A 23867-nucleotide genomic window follows, 5' to 3' on the forward strand; every position below is an offset into this window, starting at 1 on the left:
ATTTTTAGAGGGGCGCCCTACACCTACTCCCTCCTCTTCCTCTCCCATCGTTCATTCCCTTTTCCATTTTCTCAATGAGATGTGTTCAGCAGTGGTGCAGGCTGTTTGCTGATTGACTCTAATTGGAGATTTCCCAGTCTAAGTGGCAAGAGAGGTATATTAGCAGTCTCTCTGTGAATTACTAATTGGACACAAGAGGAGTGCCAGAAATGCTAGCAGCAATTTATGAGTTATCTTCTTTTTTTTCTTTTTTTTTTTTTTTTAAGGCTATTTTGTTTTTCTTTATTTTTTTTCCAGTTAAGGGTAGGGGGCTTCCCCCTGAATCTTTCTGCTGCATTTTTTATTTTATTCCCTCAAGAATCAGTCTTCCAAATTTTGATCTTAAGTAGTCATTCAGTGCATCTCAAATATCGAGACCTCTAATTTTTTGGTTTAATGGATTCTGTGATTAAATCAGATGTTATGTCTTGATTTATCATCCATGCAGTGAGAGATTTACACTGGTTTAAAAAAGATTATGGAACACTTTATACTGGTGAATCATAACACAATAATTTTCCATGTCTATTGTGTTCAGATTACAAAAAGCAGAACCTAGTAGTAGCAAGCATGCCACTATGTGATCCTGCTGAATGTTTCAGTCACCCTAAGCTTCATTGACTTTGGCATTACCCAAAAAAAAAAAAAAAAAAGAAGTAATTTGTCTCAGGGAGGGAAAAGCTGTTTTTCTTGATTAGCAATCTCCCCGTTTTATAGAGATCCCTACACACAGGGGTGGAGATTGTTCAAACAAACATGAGCCATGATTAACATGAGATGCACTTACAAATGTGGGCGACTCTTTCTATACTTATTGCTCTTTTGTGTGGCATATTTGACAGCTTGCATCCGGTGTGCGCCAATCAACAATCTCTACAAACACAGCATGACTAACATCTCCCTCTAATCTTTGAGAATTACAGATTATCCAAGATAATTCTGTTATAGTCCCAGAATGCGATGGTTTCTGCAGTCTCCAAAATGCATTAGTTCAGTACGGCTAATAATAAAGAAAATAAGATCCAGCTGAGCAAATAGATTGCTGCTATGTCTTCTTTATTATGACAGATAATCAGGTAAATCATGCATAACATGAAATGATCTGGCAGTTTTGGGGATTATTTAAATTTGTTATGTTATGTTCTTCTTAACAGAAGAAATGCATACATATGCTATGTATTTAACAAAATATTTGAGAGCTGAGTCTGGATGAATTGCCTGCCATGGCACAAATTCTTCCCATCCTGTCAAACTGCATGCTTTCTTCTCTCGGTTAGAGAACAATGTGTCTCCTGTGAGCGTGGTTTTGAATGACACTGGCTGTGTGTATGCACAAGTATTTGTGTGTGCGTGCGTGTGTGTGTGTGTGCGTGCGCATGCACTTGCATGCATAAGGACCCACTGTATGCGTGTTTGCATGCCACGCGTCAGTCAATGCTGTCCACAAACATGAGCACAATGTCTTACAGTATGTTTGGGCTGGAGCTGGGACAATTGCTGATTGTCTGGTGTGTTTTCTCTTCTTCTTCCCCCCTCCCTTTTTCATGTCCACGTTTTGACTACAAATCAGGTTTTCTTCTTGATCCTTCAGTGAGCCAAGGAGCAGCGTACAGTCCGGAGGGCCAGCCAATGGGTAGCTTCGTGCTGGATGGTCAGCAGCACATGGGGATCCGACCAGCTGGTAAGTCCATCCGCCTCCCTCCCTTCATCCGTCTCCCCTCCATCATGCCTGCTGCACCACACACCAGTTATCGAAGAGCTGATCAGCACTGTTGTTGTCTTTAGCATGAAATTAATCACCTCAACTCGGAGAAGGCCCACAAGTCAGTCACATAAACCTAACACTAACGGTGCACTACAACCACAATAACACCTGTCTTTAAAAGTCCCCCTGTCTGTCTGCCTTGCTTGTGTTTTCTCTAATCTTACACTTCAGTCCCAAATAATCACAACAAACGGGTCTAAGAGGATGCAGTGAGAAATGTAAACTCTTAAGCCACTTCTTCACATCTTCCTCTTTCTCTTCCCTCATTTTCCAGCTAAAGCTAACCAACCTCATCCTTTCTACCAGTTGGTCGTCTCTCACCTCACTGTGATTCAAACTCCTGCTGATGCTTTTTCTGGCAATTATCTCTTCTTTCTAGGGCCTATGAGTGGAATGGGGATGAATATGGGAATGGATGGGCAATGGCACTACATGTAACCTCCATCTTGTAACTCAAAAAGCAAAGAAAAGGGGGAAGTAAGTACTGGGATCTTTTCCTTGTCTTTTTTTTTTTTTTTAACACACCGAGGCTGTGGATCTTATTTTATTTATTTATTTATTTTTTACCCACAATTCCCTTTCACTTCACCAGCACAATGTCTTCTTACACTGGCCATAATTTTACCACAAGCTCCCCCCCCCCCCCCCCCCCCCCCCCCCCCCAGTTCCCAGCAACAACTTGGGTAGCCAAGAAGGGTCGTTTTAGAAAGATGCTTTAAGGGTAGAGGATGAATTGAGGACTTGAGAAAAAGGGGTAATCATCCTGGGACAGAGAGGACCCAACTTGTGGCGCCAGACAACATGAACAACAACAGAAGAAGGGGGAAAGAAACAACCTGGCATGGCATGCACAAATTTATTTATCACAACAGTGCCATCGCTCTCCCCATCTTGGACAGCCAATGCAAATGTTGGACATTTAGGGAAAAAATAACATCTCCTGGGGAAGGGGCTGACAGGGAGAAATTAAGCAGGCTCCAGTGAAGCGATAAAGAAGGAGAAGTGAAACTGTCCTCCGAGTGACATAAATCTGTCTGGGGAAGGATTGATGCCCAAATTATCTTATATGCAAAGACGGGAACACCGCAGTACATTACGGCCCCTGAGCAAGATATACGGGCCGCGGGTGACATGGCCGATCCTTCACTGGGGGTTTGGTTTGAGCTGTGTAAAGGGAGGAATGAGTGTGTGGGGGGGCTGTGTGTTTTGATTATTTTTTACTGGAGGGAGACGATTTGGAGAGAGGGAGGAGGCAGTGACTAGCCTGACCTGAGACTCGCAGACAAGAGCAGGGAGACACTGAGATAAATTTATAAGGTAGAACACACAGGCATGCACATTGTGTCCAAAAGGAGGGAATCTCTTTCACACATGCAGATACAGTCTCTCTGTGGCACTGTTTTGTCTCTCGCTCTCGCTCTCTCTTTCACTCACTCACTCGCGCGCGCGCACACACACACACACACACACACACACACACACACACAATCCCTCCATAGCTAAATGGCGGCAGTCTGATTAAGCCGGCCATTCTGCCACAGTGCTGACATTTGAAAAATCAAGACATATAACATCCCAAAGGCGGCAGGGCAGACGAAATTTTATTTAACACCTAAACTCCCTTGCCCAATGAGGCACAATATAATAACACTTACCTTGATTAAAAGAACCCTTTATATGTAAATGGAGACTGGATTTTCCAAAGGGTCACAGCGGTAATTCTGCCGACAGAGATCATTTCACCCCTCTAGTCTTTGCATTCTCTCTCTCTCTTCCTCTGTTTCTCGCTGCCTCTCGCACGTTTTTATCTCATCCCCTCCTGTCTTTGCTAATGGCACCAGAAAAAAAGAAAGAAAAAAAAAAGAAGGGAAAATCAGGAAGCAATGTTCCCTAAAACAGCCACACAGAGACAACATTTGCTCAGGTTGGCTAATTCTTAATATAGGGCTATATAATTTTGAGACTATTTAATTACGTAACATACTTTATGCTTCATGACCAATTACATTAATAGCTTAATACAGAGGAATATTATCCTCTCTTGATTTGATTACACAGTCACACAATATGGTATATTTGGTACTTAATTATGGCCGGCCATTGAGCAGGACTGCTGTGCCATAACAGAAGTGCACAGCCAGCTAGGGAGGCAGGCATGCAGAGATGGCAAGAGAAAGAGGCCCAGTCTGTCCTCAGTCATTGTCTTCAGATGGTTTTACCACTCTTGTTAATAAAAGAAGGAGTCGGGTGGGGGGGGTGGGGGGGTCTCAGATCTACTTAACGGAATGACTTGAGCTTACAAGACTAGAGATTACCAGCTTACAGTGTCAAAAACATCTGCTGGGCCTTTTAACAGGAGCTGTCCTGGGTTATACGGAGGTGAGGGCACCCATCATACCCTACTAACTCCCTGAATGATTTATTTATTTTATGACCCAAGTAGTGAGGTTTTAAGAGACCTGCTCTGACAAATACTTGCATTTCAAATGGACTGACATGGAAAGGGAGTATTAGAAAATGGCACAGCTTTCAATCAGTGAGACTGGCTATTAATCTTGGCCTTTGCTGTCCCTCTCTCCTTTCTGTCCTCCTCCTCTTCCCCTCACCAGGGCCCTCCAGTGTAATTTCTTAATTGCGGTGTTCTAAGGTGGAGGAATGCAGAGAGTGAGCATGCCTAGTGACCTTGCAGCGACCTCTCCCCTCCTATTACAGCTTCTAATCCCCCAGGGGTTCACATTACAAAGCAGGCCAGCCCAGACCCAATCCCAGACCCAGGCCCCCTGGCTCCAGCAGGACCTCCTGCTCACTTGTTTCTCCCCAAGGTCCAGGCCTCTAGCCCAGCCTTGTTCCCATACTCCAGTCCCAGGCCCCAGGAACAACACCCCCACATTTGACTTTTTTTCTTGCTGATTACAACAAACAGCCATGTGAAAAGCCAAACAGTGGCACTGCTGAGCTCGCCCTGTGTCCTGGGTCGTGTCACAGTATGAGAGATGCAGCATGCTGAGGTCTCTACACATATGAAGTGGACTCCATCTTAAGGGATATCAGCATAAGCCACCTCCTTTTCCTTTACTTTCTCTGTCTCCTTCTTTTTGTCTTGCTGCTGTTTGATGAACAAATGCTACTTTGTTTTGCTTGAAATGCTCTTATTCAAAGGTGGAAACAAGCCTTTAATGATCACTGTATTGGTGATGCAACTAACCGAGTCCTAAATTATTTAATGATATCTTTAAGAGATTCTAAATCAAATATGTGCACAGAGGCACATCCCCATGAGAGAATGCCTGTTCGGTTAGTCACTAAATTCAGCTGGGGGAATTGACTCTTCCACTTGTAAAAGTATTAACGCTTCTCCACATCAATACGCCTGCTTGGTTTTCCTCACATCCTCCAGGACTACAATGTCTGTGGATGACTGAGGATCATTTTCCAACCTGAGACCTGACCACAACGCTATTGGGCATTGTAAACCACTCACCATCACCTAAAATAGTCTACTGCAATAATGTCTCTCTTTACTTGTAGGAGCTAAAAGCTCTGCAGTCACAGGCGTAGTGTCATAAAATCTGTTAAGCTCTTTGTTGGAGAAGTTGAGTTTAAATTGAATTAAGGTCTGTTAATGGAGAAGGGAGCGTGTCAAAGCTGCAGCGAGAAAACAATTTTAGTAACTGAATACATTCTCCTCTTTCTGTCTTTCTTCTCAGGTCTGTCAGGCATGCCAGGGGAGTATGTACCTCAGAGTGGTCCTATGGGCATGAGCATGGCCACACCCACTTACACCAACCCTCATCAGATGACCTCTCACCCTTCCCAGCTCCGACACGGGCCCCCTTTCCACGCATACCTACCCGATCATCCCCACGTCCACCACACTCATCACGCCATGCTGATGCACGGAGGACCCTCGTTGCACCCAGGAATGACCATGTCTGCGCAGAGACCCCCTTTGCTTTCTCCTGTTGATCCCAGTACTGGAGGACAAGGCCTGGACATCCACGCCCAATAGCATAAGGGAACTTTGCTATGACATCACGACAACAGCAGCTACTACAAGAAACCAATAAGAAAAAAAAAACAAAAAACAAACAGCAACCCACAATAAATCCTATTTTGAGACTATTTTTAAGAATAAAAAGCAAACCCTTTTGACCAGAATTTGACACGAACGAAACAGAATTCCAGATGAGCTGTGATAATTCTTTTTTTTTTTTTTTTTTTTTTCTAACTTGTCAATTTTGTTACTTTCATCCAAACGGAGGACCAAGCTGACAAGAACACTTTGTAAAGTCTTGGGCTTTTGGTAAAGATCAACAGAGGATGTTTTGACATACACGTACAAAGAATGGACAGACGCACCCGCTCGAATAAAAACGAAACAAAACACACTTTTCTCACATTCACTCACACACCGTCATAAACATGTTCAGTATACATTCATGCGACGCGCTCAAACGCTTCTATAAGATCACTCTGGAAGATTAAAAAAAAAGAAAAAAGAAACAACAGAAAGACTCCAAGAGTTATAACTACTGTAGTATAAAAGTATAGATAAATAAGTTAAAACTTGTGCATTTTTTGTTGATCACATGGTTTCTGTTTCCTGAGCTAGTTTTAGAATTAAAGGTTAACCTTTTCTCTCTCACACTGTGTGTGCTCCTTCCTGGAGGAGAAACTGTCTCGCAGCACAGCACTATTAAAGAAAAGAAAAAAAAAAAAAGAAGAAGAAGATGGAACATCTCAAAAAGGCTTCAAACCACAGAGGGCAATCAGGTCCTGTCCCCCATAAGAACAGGGCATGATGGGAAAAGGCTGCTAAATGACACCGGATCTCTCCAGAAGATTCAGTTTGAACATTTGTCATGTCCCTCTTTTTTCGGTTCATGAATGAATGTTGCCCTGTAGGTTTTAAAGAGAAAAAAAAAAAAAGTTCTTTGTTTGAATTGCCCAAGCACTGGATTGTGTTGGTTTTATACATTTTTATTTTAATATTATTTTATTTTTTTGTACCCTGGACTCTCATTGATAAGAGCATTTTGAAGGAAGCTTAATAGCGGAAAAGCAACATCCTACGGCGCTTCTTTATCTGTGGATCAACATTCTTGCCATAAGGACAATACTGACACAAATGTTGATTCTGTGGCACTGGAGAAGCATTTGATGGTTGATGCACCAAAAAAACCCTGAAACACACACAAATACACACACACACGCTCACACACACACACACACAAAAAAGAAAAGAAAAGAAAAAAAACTTAAATTATGAACTCAATGCTTTTGGGAGAAAAAAAGCTGAGAGAGTATTGTAACAAACTTCGTACAGAGTTCAGTCTATTAATTGTTTCATGTTAGATATTCTATGTGTTTACCTCAATTGAAAAAGAATGTTTTTGCTAGTTTCAGATCTGCTGTGGCATTGATATTGTATGTCCATGAATTCCTTCCTTTTTCAGCACGTGTTCCTCACTAGATGATAAGATGCCGTCTCCCTTAAGCTTTGTCAAAAATACATTAAATACTTGTATGAGGACTGTGACGTAATGTTTAAAAGGTGTTCAGTCACAAATGCTGTAATAAATATTTCATTTTTGATTTTTGTTAGATTTTTGTGTGATTAACTGTGTTGCATACAAAGTCTTAATTCACGTTCCCATTTTGACAGAACACAATTAATTGGTTTATTATCATTATGACTCGGAAAACCCCATTTTTTGTATATATTGTTGCCTGTTGAATTTATTTTTGCAAATGGTCATAAAAATACACCATTTCAAACTTTCTTCCAGCACTGTGTTTGCAATAACTTGTTTTAACCAGACTGCCCATTTGAGTCCCCTCTTAAACTGACAATAACAAATTGTGGTTGAAATACATCTTGCCATGGTCATTTATTTAGGCACACAAATATACCCTCTGCATGATAAATTGCTGACAAATGCAAATAAAGTGTGCAAATCACAGAGCAAATTCAACACCGGCCCATCTTGGAGTTAGAAGACTATTAGCAGTGAAGTGGAGGTGAGAAAGAGAGAGAGAAAAAAAAAGATTGACAGCAGTTGATAAAGCAGAATAAACAAAACTTTTCAAAGGGCATGGTTTTTGATTTTAAGCATTTATTAATTTTTCTGAAGACATCCCAGATCAAGAAAGTGAACATGAATTAAGTAGACATGAATTAAATTCTTTTATGTATATATATATAAATATTGCTACCTGTGAGGAGAAAAGCTGCCCCCTCAGAAAAAAAAGAAAAGTCTATATACATTCATCTTTTAATGTCTCCCTACTTGTTCTAACATCAGAGCAATGATTTGTTCCCACAATAATTGCCTCTTTGGTCAGAACCATGGCGGCCCTCTGTGTGTGCTCATTTCTGCCGTTTTGCAGCGCCGCCTGTCGGTGTAATCGGGCACCGTGGTTCAGGAGTACAGAGATGGGCTTTGAAAGGCTACCTCTTCTCTCTTGTCTCTATCCCTGCGCCGGTGTTTGCCCGCGGCCACCCAAGCCATAGCCTTACCAGAAATGACAACTTTAGCTGAAATATTTTCTGCCCTTCGCATAGGAGATCTCGTGTGCTAGATTCGTGGCTATAAGTATATTTTTCCTTTCAGTTTTCTCTTTTTTATTATCACAACAAACGATGTTGTATTCTTATTATTATGTGTGAAACAACAAATATATTATATGGCAAACTATTATTATTATTATTATTATTATTATTATTATTATTATTATTATTATTATTATTATTTGGTTTGAGTGATTGGATTTAGTACACTACCTAAACTGGTCTGGAATTTTCTTTCTTTTCTTTTTGTTTAAATCCCGTTCTTCCTCTTCTTCTTTTTGTTTGTTTTTATCTTGTTTTTTTGAAGATTTTTTTTTTTTTTTGCCTTGCTGTGCTATTTATTAATTTTTAGTCATCTGATTTATCTAAAAAAAAAAAAGGATGATTTTAAATTTTGGTTTATTTCTAAAGCATTGCAGGCCTAATAGTGTGTTTAACTGTTGATTTGTTTTCCCCCTCTGGTTTTACATACTGTATATTTCCAGTCTTTGCATGGAAAGGCCTCTTTTAAATTTAAAACCAACAATGAGAGTTTATTGTTGTTTATTTATCGCTCATATGTTTTGGCCTGCATGACAATCAAAAAAACAATATTTCTTTTTTTTAGTTTTTTATTTTCTTTTAATTGGTTTAAACGATTCCCAGGTTGTCTGTGAAAGACTGTTTTAATTGCAGACACCATACCTGAATAGATAATCTTTGTTTAACTTCATTTTCCCCCCATTTGGAACGCTGGGCCTTAACCAGATGGAAGAAAATATTTTTTTTATTGGTTTTACACCAGAGTCTAGTTTGGTGTGTCTTCTTTTGTCGACTATTTAAAACCTAAAAGCCCTTTTTGTTTTTCTAGTGGTCTATTATTCTGTGGATAAAACGGAAGGAAGAAACCCTTCGTTTTGTGCGGAGATTATCAGATGAAAAAGAGAGAAAACGTGAGGATTACTGTGGATGGAGAGGATTTTAATATTAATAGTTTTTTCCCCTTTTCTTTCCCCCCTCCCGACCCCTCCTTCCTCCTCCTCTCCCCCCCCTCTTCCCCGATGAGACAGAAGGTAGATTGCCTCTGCTGCTTTCCTTTTGCCGATTCGGTGTGACAGGGATGATGGATGATCCAGCCGAGCTAAACAACTCCTCCCCTTCATCTCCTCCCTGTCAAAGCCAGTCCGGGCCGCTGCTGCAGGAATAAAATAAGGAATATATTCCCTCTGCACTGCTGCACAATGCAGCCCGTTCCTCTGGAAGACACTCTTCTCTCGTGCAACAATATTAAAAGTCCACACACCCAGTTCACCCGCTAGAAACACTGAGTGCGTTACGGAGGCAACATGTTAATAATACTTGTGTTATTGGATATGTTTGCATGTGCGTGCGTGCGTATGTGTGTGTAAGTGTGGTGCGCGCGCACGCTTCCAGCAGAGCATCTGGTAAAGTGGGGTTTATGATCTAAGAGAGACGACTGCAAATATATATTTTTAGATACACAAGTGCATCTGCTCGCAGCGACGAGGGAAACACATTAGAAAAGTTTTGCTCCTTCTTTGTTGTTCTTTCAAATTGCTGATTTGGATTGTGGTCGTAAAAATGAGCGCTTACGCAGGGACCGAGTGTCCTTCGCTGTGCAGCTGGCTCTCCCCGAAATGGCTTGCTCTGGGGGACAGGGACACTTTTTTCGGTTTTGTGTATGTAGGCTCATGAGTGTGTGTGCTGCCCTCCTTTTTTTTTTTCTTCTTTTTTTTTAAATTTCAGCAGTTTTCTCTCCTCTTGCCATAAGGTGTTTCTATGACTACGTTATGTAGGCCTGTGTGAGGCGGGTCAGAGGCGGGGGTCCCTGGGAGAAAAGGACCGCATTTGGCTGATCATTTATCAATGTCAACCGCATAATGATTCTCCCTGCAGTCCCCCTATTGATGAGGATAATTACATTAGCTCAGAGTGACTGATCAATAAAGCCCAGGGAAAATGGTTTATTATAGCACCACCGAAAAGGCTTTCTGGACAACCCAGTCTCACGGCAGTGCGTTTTTTTTTTTTTTTAAATAATAGAAGACAGGGTTGATCTTTGCAATCCAAACTCAGCAAAGGCAACAGTGTGAGTCTGCATTTCAACCAGTTTTTTTTTTTTTTTTTTTTTACTTTTAATGTTTATTGTCCCCCTTTTTCAGTACTGTGATGAGTTGTGTTTTCACATTTTATTTTCTTTATGGTTATTTACTATCAACAACACACGAATTTGTACACCAGGAAATAGTTCAGCATATAGAAACCATTCGATTTTAAAGCCAACTAGCAGAGAAATGGTGCATAAAGGCACGTACATTCATATCTTACGCGACTGATCAAAAGTCAGGCTGGGAGTTAAGACCCAAATGCTCCCAACCACCTGAACTCAACTATGGTTTCAGATACCCCCACCCCCGCCTCTTTTTATTTTTGTTTGTTTTTTTAAAATAATATATTTTGTCTGGATGTTGAAAAAGCAAAGCACACGCTCAAATGCCAGCAACACCTGATGTAGTGTAAAAGTCAAGCCGGCCTTGAGGAGAAAGTCTTCAAATGAAAAGTAAACAAAAAATTACCACCCCGAAAAAATAAATAAATAACCAACAAAGACAGCCAGTAAATGCATTTCTGACCTCTCTCAGCTTCCCCATCTCTCCGTCTCCCCCGTCTCCCTCTCCTCGCGCGTGTATGTGTGTGTGTTCTTTAATTGTCAACAACTTATCCCCTGCAGGAATGTTGCAAACTCTTTCGCCTTAATTCTCCGTGGTGCTCTGCGCCAGCTCCCATTTACCGCTGATGAACGTGTCTGCAGGAGACAGCTCCATTATCTATTTATCATTTATGATAGTATTTCCTCAGACAATAGGGGAAGAAACGCGCCCACAGATAGTCCCACTGATGACTCTTCGCTGGCCTTTCGTAATATTTATTCGACGGCATTTTAATCAATAGAAAATTTGGAGTGTGTCCAAAAAATAAAAGCTGTGGAATATTGAAACATAAGGCTTAAAACAGCAATTACGATTAAATTAAATATAACATTTTATTTTTGCTGCACAAAAATAATAAGCAAATTAAAAAAATGTGCATCATAGCCTATATTTTAGGAGGGCTAGTTTGAAAAAATCCAACTTGGTGGGTGATATTCAGGACTGTTTGCTTGCCCGCCACTGCAGGAATAAGTGATGATTTTTTTTCACACTTCAGTGATACTTGTCTTCTTAAAAAAGAGTGACTGCCACCCCCCACCCCACCCCACCCACCCACACAAACAGACACACACATACACACACACATATATACACAACCCCTCTCCAGTGCACACTCACCCCGCAAAAAGAAATCTTAATGATGCGAACGTTATAAATAGTCAAATAACATAGCTATAGGGGGTTGGAATTAGCAGAAACTGAAAATTGCAGTGGCCAGTGTTGAAGCTGCTAGAGAGGCAGAAAAGACGGCACGTTAGTGCAGAATAAATAAGGCGCAATAAAAAGGGAAATAGCCGAAGTTTAGTCAAGCCTTGAGGTACTCAAACCTTCATTTCAATCAGTTAAGATTTAATTAGGCAAGCCCCTGGCCCCCTTTTTTTTTCCCTCATTATATTCCCTTTTTCAGAGCTGTGTTACAATGGCCCCAAGGTTGTCAACGTTTGACCGGTTTTTCTGTGAAATAATCACGGTTTATGGCTTGAGAGCCCATAAGATTGGGAAATAAATATGGCATTATTCCATTATGAAACGAAAGTCCTAACAGTGAGTGGCGCAGATATCGATTCTCTTAATTTATGGGTTGTTTTCCTAAATAGCTTTTTTTTTATTCCTAATTTCCTTCGGTTATTTTGAGAGCTTTAAAAAAAAAAAAGGTTAGAAATATCTTGCGGGAGGCCGAGGGCAGCAAAGTGAGACATTTCACAAGAACTGTAAATAACAGAAGAGGGTTGAGAGAGAAGCAGAGAGAGAGAGAGAGAGATGCATGGATACGCACACATAGTGGATTTTATAAAATATGAAATTTCTCCGGGTTATTGATTAATGTGCATATTTCTAAAGGCACGATGCGCATTTCAGATCCATTAAATAACTTCAATATAATGTAGATGTTCTGAAGTGTGTGTGTGTGTGTGTGTGTGTGTGTGTGTGTGTGAGAGAGAGAGAGAGAGAGAGAGAGAGAGAGAGAGAGAGAGAGAGAGAGAGAGAGAGAGAGAGAGATCTGGAGACCCCCTCCCCACCACACCCTTGGGCGCAGTGTTATTACATGATGGCGACCCCTTCTGGGGGCCAGAGTAAATGTATTTATGGAAAGGAAGAAGAAGAAGCGGTTTCTGTCTTTCTCTTTGAGACACATCAGCTCCAGTGGAGCGTTCATTCCCATTTCTGTTTTAAATGCTGCGAACAGTAATCAGGCCTATACTCGGACCTATTTATATATGGGTTTATATAAATAAATATATATCCTATATATAACTCTTTTTTTTTAACCTCAGAAGTTCATATATTTGGATCCCACCTGGGCTTTTTCAGCCTCTGAGAGAGAAAGAGAGAGACCCTGACCTGCTGCAGTAAATGTGACCTCAGAGACTCTCATCTCATATTTACTCACAGGTAAAAGGCTTCTTATGCATGTATTAGGAGGGCACGTTGATGGTAAAATCAATAAAGATGGATTGTAGGGTCAATATAATGCTTTGCACCTGGGGACTTGTTGCCCGGCTCCCATTCCTGAGTGTGTGTGTGTGTGTGTGTGTGTGTGACAGAGAGAGAGAGAAATGAGCAATTCATACGCGACCATCTCTGCAAGCTCCGTGTGCGCCGGTGGCTGCGCGTCTATGTTTAAAGAAAAGAGACGAGGTTTGAAGAGCAGGGCAGCAGGGCTGAAGTCATCCAGCCGGGGACCCGAAGGACCCGGCTAACTCTGACATCATTAATCACGGCCCACTTGAAGATTATGGCTGAAAGTATAGAATCGGTAACCATTACCGTCTCGGATGGCAGTTAAAACCTCAACGATTCAATGGCATACAGGTCTATAAGAAAAAAAAAGAAAAAAAAAAAGGCGCAAAGACAAGAAGGCAAGAAGAGGAGAGGGAGTCTGGTGTCACTGGGATGGAGCTCCAGACTGCGCGTCAAGGAGAGTCAGCAGTGCTCCACTTAATTAGCCCAGACTGGTTTAATATCATTATAAAACGAAACAAAGACAGACTCGAACCACAACCAGCTACAGTTGCTTTAAATAATAACAATAATAATAATAACAAGAATATTAATACGTTTTCACTTGGCATTTATATTTTTTTAAAGTCCGACTGCATTTCATTTCAATTAAAATAAGAATAAATAATATCATTTCGTTTAAATATGAACTGAAATCCGTTTTATTGCCATTGCAGTACAAAAGGAAGGGTTGCTAAGGTTTACATTGAATTTTAGAAAAAGAAAAACACAAATATATATATAGCCTATTTAAAAGTGGAAATGTCTTTCTAAATATTTTCCACAAATTTTAAGACCGGACAAGTTGTTTTTATCCTTACTACAAATCGCCCAACAACTTCGGATAATTATCACTTTATCCACCGGAAAGCGGAAAATGGCGTCTTGTATTATGTTTTATGTTTTCAGCCGCAACCACATTATTTTTATTTATTTATTTTGACTTTTTGTGTGTGTGTGTGTGTGTGTGTCAGCGACTGAGATCGTCTAATTTTGTAAATCTATGAAAACGGTCAAAGGTAATTAGTTTAAACGCTCAAAATGCGCTTTCTTTCAAAAACAATGAAAACTTTCTATATGCTGCTGCGTAAGGAAAACAAAAAGCAAACAAACAAAAATGTTTCCACACAATATTCACTTAATGCAGCGTCAGATATCATGACAATTATTCTAATAATTGTTTTTTTTGTTTGTTTGTTTTTTCTGCACAATCACCCCCAACGGCAGGTGATTCAAGGACTCTTGTATCTTGTAATATCTCTGTGATCAGTTTGGAATTTGTGAGATTTTCAGCAGCACAAAGAACACATGCGAGGGAAGAAACGCTAACTTGTTCCCTGTTAGCAGGGAAGCTTCAGTGATGAAAAGCAATAGCTGGTGTCAAGAACTTTTTTAGCACTTCACTACAGCTGCTGGAAATAAATAGTCAACTGAAGAGGAGTGGGGGTGGGGGGTGCAAGCCGTGACATAAGGGTATTTGGGTATGTGGCCACAGGGTGCTTTCATATCTCTTCTACACAATGAAAGCTTTGTGTTCAGCTGTCTTACAAGTTCAACTGTTTCACAACAAGGAGTGTAACCTGTTGTCAATATTCAGATAGCCTTCATCTACCAATAATGACAGGCAGCCGGCTTTCTATCTTATCTGTGGGCCAGGTAGCACCGTACCTGAAGGGAATAACTGCTGCGATAAAGAGCGCCTGGGCCAATAGAAAGGCTCTTGTCTGTCTGTGAGGAGTTAATGGAGAACGCCACTGGAGACAGGAAGTCCTCAGAAAGTGAAAAGCACTTTATTGCACACCTGAATGGGCTGGAATAGGGTTTCCCTCAAACCCAATGGGAAAACCACATTACAGGTCTTTACACAGGGTCATTACAACAGGGCAGTGGAGTTCAAGTGATCCATTGCATTTGAATGACAACATCACATCGCTCTATTCATTCTTCCCTCTTGTGTGACCTGGTGATGATCCCTGTGGGACTGGGATGTTGTCAGTGGAGTGATGTGCTGAAGTTACAGTAGAGCATGTGCAAGATTTGGCCCATGCAAGTGTGTAAAAAAAAAAAAAACTCGCATGTGGCCTCATCCCTTTGTTACTAACTCTGAGTCAAGACAGTTGCAGTCATGTTGTTTTCTTGTATCAACAGGTTCGTGGTCCCATAAGCCACAGTACGCTGCAGCATGACATCATTAGGCCTCTAAAAGGGAATTGCAACATCGATCCCTCACAGGCTGACCTCCCATAAGTCAAATGCAGACAATGTGAGACATATGTTTAGATGGAAGTGTATATTTACCTGCCAGTGGGAACTCAAGGACATGGCTGCAGCAAGGTTGTATCCAGCCACATAGTGGAGTGTTTTGGGGTGAAAATGAGTTGTAAAAATGACAAATGGCCCACAATTCTCTAGCTGAAGGAGCACTGCAGTAGGCACTGTGTTTTAAGCAAAACAGTTAATTGCTCAGCGCAGCAAAGGATCAATGAAATACTCATAAAACATCACCAAAAAAAAAAAAAAAAAGTCAGTGCCTTCTTCTGTTCCTGTACTGGGTAAACGACTGCTTCCATCCGTGCTCTTCATGATCTCCCAGCGTAAAAATATTATGTTGCCAGTGGCAACAATTCAATAAAATACCCAATCACATCTGTTCTTTCAAATATTCCCAAAATTAAACTAAGTCTGCACATAATAGGGAAGTCTTCTCATCTGTGTGCTTGGATTTCAAGCCAGGATTTACTGCAGCGTGATAAATGACAATAAGGCTTGTTTTGACAAATGCAATGGTACTTTTGAATGAGCGAGGGGTTGGCACAGTGTGCAGGGCCAGACCCACTGTTATCAGCTGGATTAGTGGCTCTGATTATGCCCTGGAAGCCTTTGCTCTCAGCACCAATCAAAACCTGTGGTCCATGCATCCCATAATAGCCACGTTCATTCGTACAGTAGCCCCACCTCCTCCTGAGTGCACTTATTTCATAATAACAAGCTTGCCACAGCTCACATCAGGCCATAATGCTCACAAATAGAAGACAAGGGAGAGGGTGAGCCGAGGTTGTTTTGACTGAATCTTTATTTTTTTTCCCCCTCTCTAACCTCATGCAACTAACCTTTTTCCCCTGACTACCTCCGGTCGTATTTCCCGACCACACGGCTCTAATCTTTTAAGATGTCACTTGTGATCATACATCTACTGCTGCCTTTCTGCTGTCTGTTCCTCTTCTACCTTTCCTCTACCCTGCTGTTCTCCTCACCCCTGCCCATCACCATGCTGGCCTGAACCTGATTTTGTGGTTGTTACTGGGCTTCCTCTGGACTCTTGCTGTGATCAAGAGATATCACAATTTCTGGGTCACTTCTGTCACAGACCAAATGCCACTCAGGGGGGGGCTGACCTTTCTAGTGGCTGATGCTAGAGCAGGCAGCCTCCATGCAGGTTGTCACCCCTGCGGTTCCAACCACAAGCGCACACTCGGTAGTATTCCCGTTATCCTTTTTATTCATGACTATACATGTTAAAACAATAGGCATGAATTTAACCTGAACAAAAATAGCCCCTCTACATAATAGCTGATGCATGACATCTTGGCGAAGCTCCGGACTGTGACAGGCCTAAGTGCTGGCTGCAGACACATGGTATATCAGGTCTCAGTAGAAGGAACTCCAAATATGCTTCCAGAAATTATTTGAAGGCAGTGAGTTATACAGCAACTGCCACTGTTTTTACAAATGGGAGCTTAGCTCTAAATGAAATACCTCAATTAGCAAGTAGCCTAGTCAACGCCTTTCTCTTTAAAATACTCTTGCATACCATTTCTATTACCATGCTGTTCATTTCAACCGAGAGCAAGTTGAGTTGCTCATTTAAAGCTGTCAAAAAAAAAATGGGATATCGTACTGGCCAGACGCTGGCTGCATGTGATCTAATGTCACATCAGTGCCAGCCATGGCTGATTTTTGTAGGCAGAGCAGAGCTCTAAAATTTTGTCATTGTTGTTTAAAGCTCACGGCCGTGTCTTGTCCCATGCAGCCAATGAGTCATAGGAAACTAAATTATCCTCCCCCACCCCTCAGAGTGGCTTTATCTGTCATAGTTGTTCAGTTTCCCTCAAACATACCATCTGTCCTCCATCTTGTCAATCAAAAATCCACCGCATTGCCATTTAAAATCCCCCCAACCATTTTTCTCATGATCCATTGTTGTTTTTAAATAACAGCCTCTGATTAGCGGGTAGAGCTTCCTAAAAATAAAAATGAAGTCTGTTCGCATCTGCCTCAGCTCGGAGAAGAGAGGCCGCTTTTTTTTCCCCAGTGCTGTTATTCAAGCCCTCACAACAAAAAATAAATAAATAAAAAATTAAAAATGCTTTTTTTTTTTTTTTTTTTCCTTTTTTGGTTGTTGTTGTTGATGTTGTTGTTTTCTTCTTGTCTTCTTTTTTCTTTTATTTTCTCATTTAAAATTTTCAAACTGGCTGTTCTGGACTCTTCCAGGAAAAATTTTTATTTATTTCCATGCTGTGATGTCTTGCTGGCCGAGGGAGGCTGAGAGGATCCTTACTAAAAGCACTATGCCGCCTGCGGCAGAAATAGGCCAGAGCTCTCTTCACATAAATAACACAGGAGCGCGGAGAACGTCCTTTTGGTGGTCTGCTAGAGGGATAGAACCAACTCTTCAGTCTCTGGTTCTGTCCTTTTTTTCATCCTCTGTGTCTCAGTGGTCTGTCTATGAGCTTGGATGAAGAAGCATAAAACAGCAGGATCTAGAAGAGATTGGGCCAAGACGTACATCTGAGTGGATAGTGGACTTCCAATAGCCTGCAGGCCAAGGCCAGACAGAGTGGATGCTGCAAACTGCATCAAACTAATCTGACACATGGGAGTCACAGATTTCAGAATTGTAACCAGTATTACAATAAAGGGAGAAACGTGCAACTAAATCACATTGCATATCATTTCTTCTTAATATTGCAACAGGAAAAATGATTAATAATATGCCGCCAATTTTGCCTTTAAACTTTTTTATTAGCTTGCTTATATATTGCATTCAGGTTTTCAGACTTTTGAGATTTCCACATTTTATAGACTTCTCATAATGTATTTAATTTTTTTTTCAGTGTGTTGAGAGTGTTTTTTTAAAAAATTTATTAACAGAAATAAGTATTTGAATAAGTATTCAGACTCTTTGCTTAGCACTTGATTAAAATGCCTTTGGAAGCATCTGCAGCCACGATTCTTTGTGGGAATGATCCTACAAACTTGGAAAATCTTTCATTTGGAAGATTCTTCAATTCTTGACAGAAAAGTTTAAGCTCAGTTATGTTAGATTGGGAGTGCTGTTGCACACCCGTTTCCAGGTCTATTAATATTCCTTTGGTGTTAAGGTGCAGACTCTGGCTGGACCACTTTAGTACTTTCACACAGTTTTTGCCCAAACCACTGATGTGTTTTCTTGGTGGTATGCTTTGGGTCATCATCTTGTTACCTGTGGTAACATTAGAACCTGAGCACTGATTGAACTATACTTTTCTGCATCATGACTAGTCCCTCAGTCCCTCATAGCACAATTCTGCTGTAAGACGATATTAATGAGGTTAGGCTCAGTGGCTTGTCTTCTCCACTAATGCCATTGAGAACTGTGAACAGACAGATCAAGATTTGTTTCATGGTTTCATGGTCTGGAAGTCAAACTGCCTTTGGCAAATCTGGGAACGCACTGACAAGTCTGCCAACTTCACCTCTGAGGACAATTTTTCGGGGGCTACCAGCAGGCCAGGACTTGTGATTGTGACTGTTTTTGTCTGCTGGCCAGTATTTACAAAAGCAAAAACATTTTATAAGTGCTAATAAAAAGCTAAATCAGTGTCAGACAGTAACTGTTGAATTTTAGCATCTGCCATCCTTCTTTTGCTTTTCACACAGACTGCTCGCCTCTATGAAACCAAAGTCTGCTCTGATGCAATTGGTCAGCAGCACCTGGACTACAACTGGATAACAAGTGGAAACCAGAAAGTTTCCAGTAATATAAATCATGGCTTTTGCCTACAGATTCATGGTGATTATCTTTTAGAAAACTCAAAGTAGGCTGTCAGGTGTCTTTCAGTGAGGCATGGTTTTCATCATGGTCTCCATCTACCACAAAGACATCATTGATAAAGTGCTGCACAGAGAGCTGTATTTCAGTAAGGTACTCTTATCGTCACAAAGCAACTGGGTGGACAGGTCTAGGAAGACTTCTTCCACCATGCTCCTGGGCAGTCGACACAGTCAGGTAACATATTTCCATGGTGAGCTGCTCTATACACTTTAGAATGTACCACCCCATTGATAATTTGGATCACTTGGCACTGACTCAGACATGCACGGTCACCAGTGGGACTTTAGATAAACAGGAGTGACTCTCCTATTGATGAATTAGAGTTCTGTTAGGCACAGGTTCCAGTCAGGTTGAGGAGCATCTCAAGGACCACCCATAGAGATTGGTGCAATTCCAGCTCAAGGGTGGGAATATGCTAATGAGGTTATCTCAGTCTTTTATTTTCTTTTAAATAAATTAACGAAACACTTTGAAAAATTGTTTTTTAACCTTACCTTAACTTGGATAAATAATATTGAATCAATTTTAAGATAAATTTGAAAATAAATAATGGAAAACCTTTTGAATACACATCATAATAATATTGGTCATTTTTTTTTTTCAGTGACGAAATAAAGAATGTGGAGTTTTGTTCTTGCTGTATGCCACTTGAGAATCAAATTTCTCCAGAACACGGGTGTTACCAGCCCCAGGAAGCGACCTCTCCAAATTGGCCTTATTTGGAGAGCACTCGAGTGCCCCATAGTTGTGACAAGAACAATGACTCTAACAGTGCTGGGAGAGAAAACACAAAACAGGCATCTGGCTATTAAAAATCATCAGATGAGAGCTATTTTTTTCTAGATTTGCATTCACATCATGGAAATCTGGTCACCTGACACTGATGCTGGGGCTCGCCTTTGAAGTACGTACGTTTAAAAAAAGCTTTATTTAGTGCACATTGTGTGCAGAACCTAATTTATAGGAGCTGACCCTGGCTACTCTTTTGTGCAACAACCACCTTGGAAAACAATGGCAGGAAGGCTTGAAACTTGAGAGGAACTGAATCTGCTGTTTTCCATTTTTTTTTCTGTTCTTATTGAATGGAGAATTTTCCCTCCCCGAGTAAAATAGCCAACAGGAGCCATAAACTGATGTCTAAGCATACTATGACGAGGCATTAGGGCTGAGTTTAACTAGACACATGGGGACAGTTGTTTTGTACCACAGTGGGGGTGGGGGGGGGGGGGGGGGGGGGGGGGGCAAAGGAAGCCATGGCCGCCTGGCGACCCAGTGGTGACCCAGTGGCCTCCTCATGGAAGGGATCAAGGCCTAGAAGGGAGCTGCCTTAAGGTTAGAGGTTTAAGGGTAACAAATCAAGCAGCACTTTAATGGCATATAACCCCCACATTCCATATCTCTCTGTTTGAACAGCGCATAACTGCAGGACAAACATAGGAACACATATTTCTGTTCTATATGGGAAAGTTCTCTTAAACAACAGAAAAGGAGGCAGTCACATTTAGTGATTAACACACTGAAGACAAAAGCTTTCCACTAACTTTTCACCTGAGGTCTGTTTTGATTCATTTCTATGCAAGAGAACACATGAAACATTGCTTCATTGTAGGAAGCAAAAACCAACTTCTCTTTATCAGTTATAATGCTGCTGCAGATGGAAGGCACAATATGAAAAAAACAAAACAGTCCTTTCTGAGGTGACAGCAGGTTCTTCACCCTTTCACTTTCTTTCCTCTTATCGTTTTGTGTGCCATAAAGAAAGGGGCAGGACAGGGACCCCCTATAGTCAGTGCATATCTGCCTCTAAAACCATCACTCAGCTTTATGTTCACTTCTGGTTCTCCTAGCTTGGCTGTGTTTCTTCCATTAGTATCCACTCATAAAATGTACAGTGGTTATAAAGATGTGCAATAGATGACTACCAGACAGTCACATACCTTTACATGGTAATCTGGTGTTTCTATCTACCTGCCTTTATGTCACTTGCCTATACGTGTATAATATATAATGTTTATGGTGCTGGCATTAATGACAAGAGCATATTATTCAAGCAGTTCAAACATATTTATTAATAATACATATACAAAAAAAAGCATACAAGTGGAATAGTTTTAGTTTAAATTATTACAGGTTAAATGTGGGATAGAATGTAACAAACACTGATTCTAATCTCATCAGCTTTTCTCTTTATTTAGTTATAACAATGTAACAAGTCATATAGCTCTAATTAATTTTCTTAAATTATTTGACCATGACCTCATCTGTCTCAATAGGCCCATTAATCCATAAGTCCTATAAATATTCATACAACTACGATTACTGCTAATATAAACTAGTTGTTTAAGATTGACAGAAAATTAGTTAAATATCAAAATACTTTTGACAGCTTTGATATTTTACTAACTAAACACTGGTCATACAAACACAATTAGCTTCACAAATGTGAGGATAAGCTGTTTTATTTTTTATTTTCTTTTAAACAGAACACATTTGGATGTTAGGCTGCTGGTCTCACATTACTCCCAATTTCAATATGGCTTCAAGTAAATTGTTACGGCCATTGCTCATGATTTTATGACTTTATGCAGATCAAATTATTAAATCAATTAAACATAAAAAATAGACAATTTATTCAATTTTGATTACTATAAGATAACAACTGCTAGTGGAAACCCAACTGTCAAATAACTTTTACTCTATATTTAACATGAATTCCTTTTTTATAATCATATCAGAATTTTCACTTAACAAGATTAGTGGAACCTGTGTGGAAAACTGTACCTAAAACATAAAGATTTATGGCTGATTCATTTGTAAATATTTAATTGTAGTTATTTAAATCAATGCATTGTTAAGAAACAAACACTGACAGCAGCGTGAGCAGTTCTGTCAAACATCTGAGCTAAGAAAAATAGATTTTATATGTGAAAAGGGTCACTGAGAGGCCAGCCTTAATCAGAAACTATCCTGTTTATCCCGCTGGAGAGTGACTGAGAGGGCACTGAGTGACGCAGGTGAGAGGCAGGCGTCACCCAGCTCCTAGACCGCACCTCTCTTATCTGCCTATGGAACGGAGGAGGAAGGAGTGACAAAGGCCAGGGCCTGAGCGTGATAAGGAAGGGCCTTATGTCCTGCTTTGGCCCTGGCTTGCGCCGTGACCTCCACTGCAAGAGGCCATCCAAGAGCCAGGTGTTGACCACGATCAGAAAAGCCTGAGATTAAGCTTTTTTTTTTTATTCACAGGTATGAATCTGGGTGATGTCACATATACAGAATGCTGGTGTGCATCACATGTGATCGCTTTGGCGCAGTGAATGAGAGGAAGAAAGGGAGAGACAGACAGAGAATGAGGGTCAGGTGAAGTTCAGGGCAGATTTTTTGCCAGTAGCCTCACACTGCAGGAAAGCCAAATTGCTTCCGGATCTAGGTATCCACCCCTGCATAGTTCAGTGTTGGTGCCTTTCCCACCTCCTTGTTGTCCTCCCTCTTTCCTCCCATTCATCCTCTCATCTTTACTTGCTTCAGTTCTGATCTTTCCTCACTCTTCGTCCTTATTCTGGCTCTCTGGTGATTTGTCTTGCTGCGTGGCATGGCACAGGGTGACAATGTCTGTGGGGAAGCAGTCTTTGAGTAGGATACCTCTGTCTCTCTGGCAATCCAGCTCTCCAATAAAACCATACCAGTATATCACAAGGCCTGGACCAAACCTGCAGTGCACCAAAAAAAAAAAAAAAAAGAAAAAGAAAAAAATGTTAGTACATTGCTGCTGTCATTCCCAAAAGTTCTGAAGTAGCAAACACTGAGTTACACTTTCAAATTAATATCTCAAAATGCTTACAGCTGTTGACTTTGGATAGGGAAAGCATAAAACAGCAGGAATATGTTAGTAAAAGGATAAAAAGATGGGACACTAGTGAGATGGATCTATGAGAGATAAGGTGGCTTCGGTATTTTCCTTTGATCACAACCAGGAAACTTGTACTGAATCAAACAAAAACACCGCCAGGAAGATAAAGATCTTTCTGACAGGGTGATACACACTCAATCACATTACAATGGCAGCGAAATAACAATAATCTGTGAAATAACAAAGCGCTACACCAAGGCCTCCGGATCCTGTCATCAGAAGCCTTTGGCACCTAACAGAGCACACAGAGTTCAACACACTCCAGTGGTTAATGTTAGCTAGTCAAACAGCGCCCAGCTGTTTCATTTACGTTCATTTTGAGGGCAAAAGCAATTTGCACTACACTTGCTAATGGCAAGAAAGTTTGCCTTTCCAAGCAAATGCAAGCTGAAATTAGGATTATTTAAATATAGGAAGTTTTTTATTTATTTATTGCCTCTTGTGCTCTGTCCTCATGTTGTTGCAGAATCTGTAGCAACTGTATACCTAAAGGTGTGCTGAAAGATGCAGAAGCATTTTAAAGGAAGAGGAATTCTTCAGTGGGCATGTGCACCTACATTTCACCGTTTCTCTTCACAAAAGAAAATAAATCATCTTTCAAGCTAGTTATTAACCCCCAAAGAGCCACCAGTGGCCCCTCTCTTCTTTGAACCTTTGCTGCCATGCACAAAGACGTGTCACAGCTAAACTCCGAGTGGAGAGCACCGCAGCTCCTAGATGCTAGAACAGATTCACGGGGATGACAGCGCTCACATCCTAGGCTCTCCATCCTCAGACAG

At 40.9% G+C, this 23867-nt stretch overlaps 2 protein-coding genes across 9 annotated transcripts in view; one reads left to right on the top strand and one right to left on the bottom strand.

The window, feature by feature from the left end:
• The window catches only part of meis2a (Meis homeobox 2a), a 78353-nt gene extending 71316 nt beyond the window's left edge, over positions 1–7037 (top strand). For 3 of the 8 annotated variants that reach the window (XM_030718303.1, XM_030718301.1, XM_030718302.1), the window contains 2 exons: positions 1610–1720; positions 5512–7037. In XM_030718303.1, the coding sequence (XP_030574163.1) occupies positions 1610–1720; positions 5512–5813 (413 nt within the window). In that variant the 3' untranslated portion in view covers positions 5814–7037. Of the gene's footprint in view, positions 1–1609; positions 1721–2183; positions 2282–5511 lie in introns of all 8 variants that reach the window. The other 5 variants (XM_030718306.1, XM_030718307.1, XM_030718308.1 and 2 more) reach the window with 3 other exon arrangements.
• A 14242-nt stretch (positions 7038–21279) lies between these two features.
• Positions 21280–23867, bottom strand: part of cdin1 (CDAN1 interacting nuclease 1) — a 54856-nt gene continuing 52268 nt past the window's right edge. The window contains exon 12 of the mRNA XM_030718923.1: positions 21280–22888. Coding sequence (XP_030574783.1) covers positions 22720–22888 — 169 coding nt within the window. The 3' untranslated portion in view covers positions 21280–22719. The remainder of the gene's footprint in view (positions 22889–23867) is intronic.

This window comes from Archocentrus centrarchus, chromosome 22 (genome assembly GCF_007364275.1).
Source record: "Archocentrus centrarchus isolate MPI-CPG fArcCen1 chromosome 22, fArcCen1, whole genome shotgun sequence".
Taxonomy (NCBI): domain Eukaryota; kingdom Metazoa; phylum Chordata; class Actinopteri; order Cichliformes; family Cichlidae; genus Archocentrus; species Archocentrus centrarchus.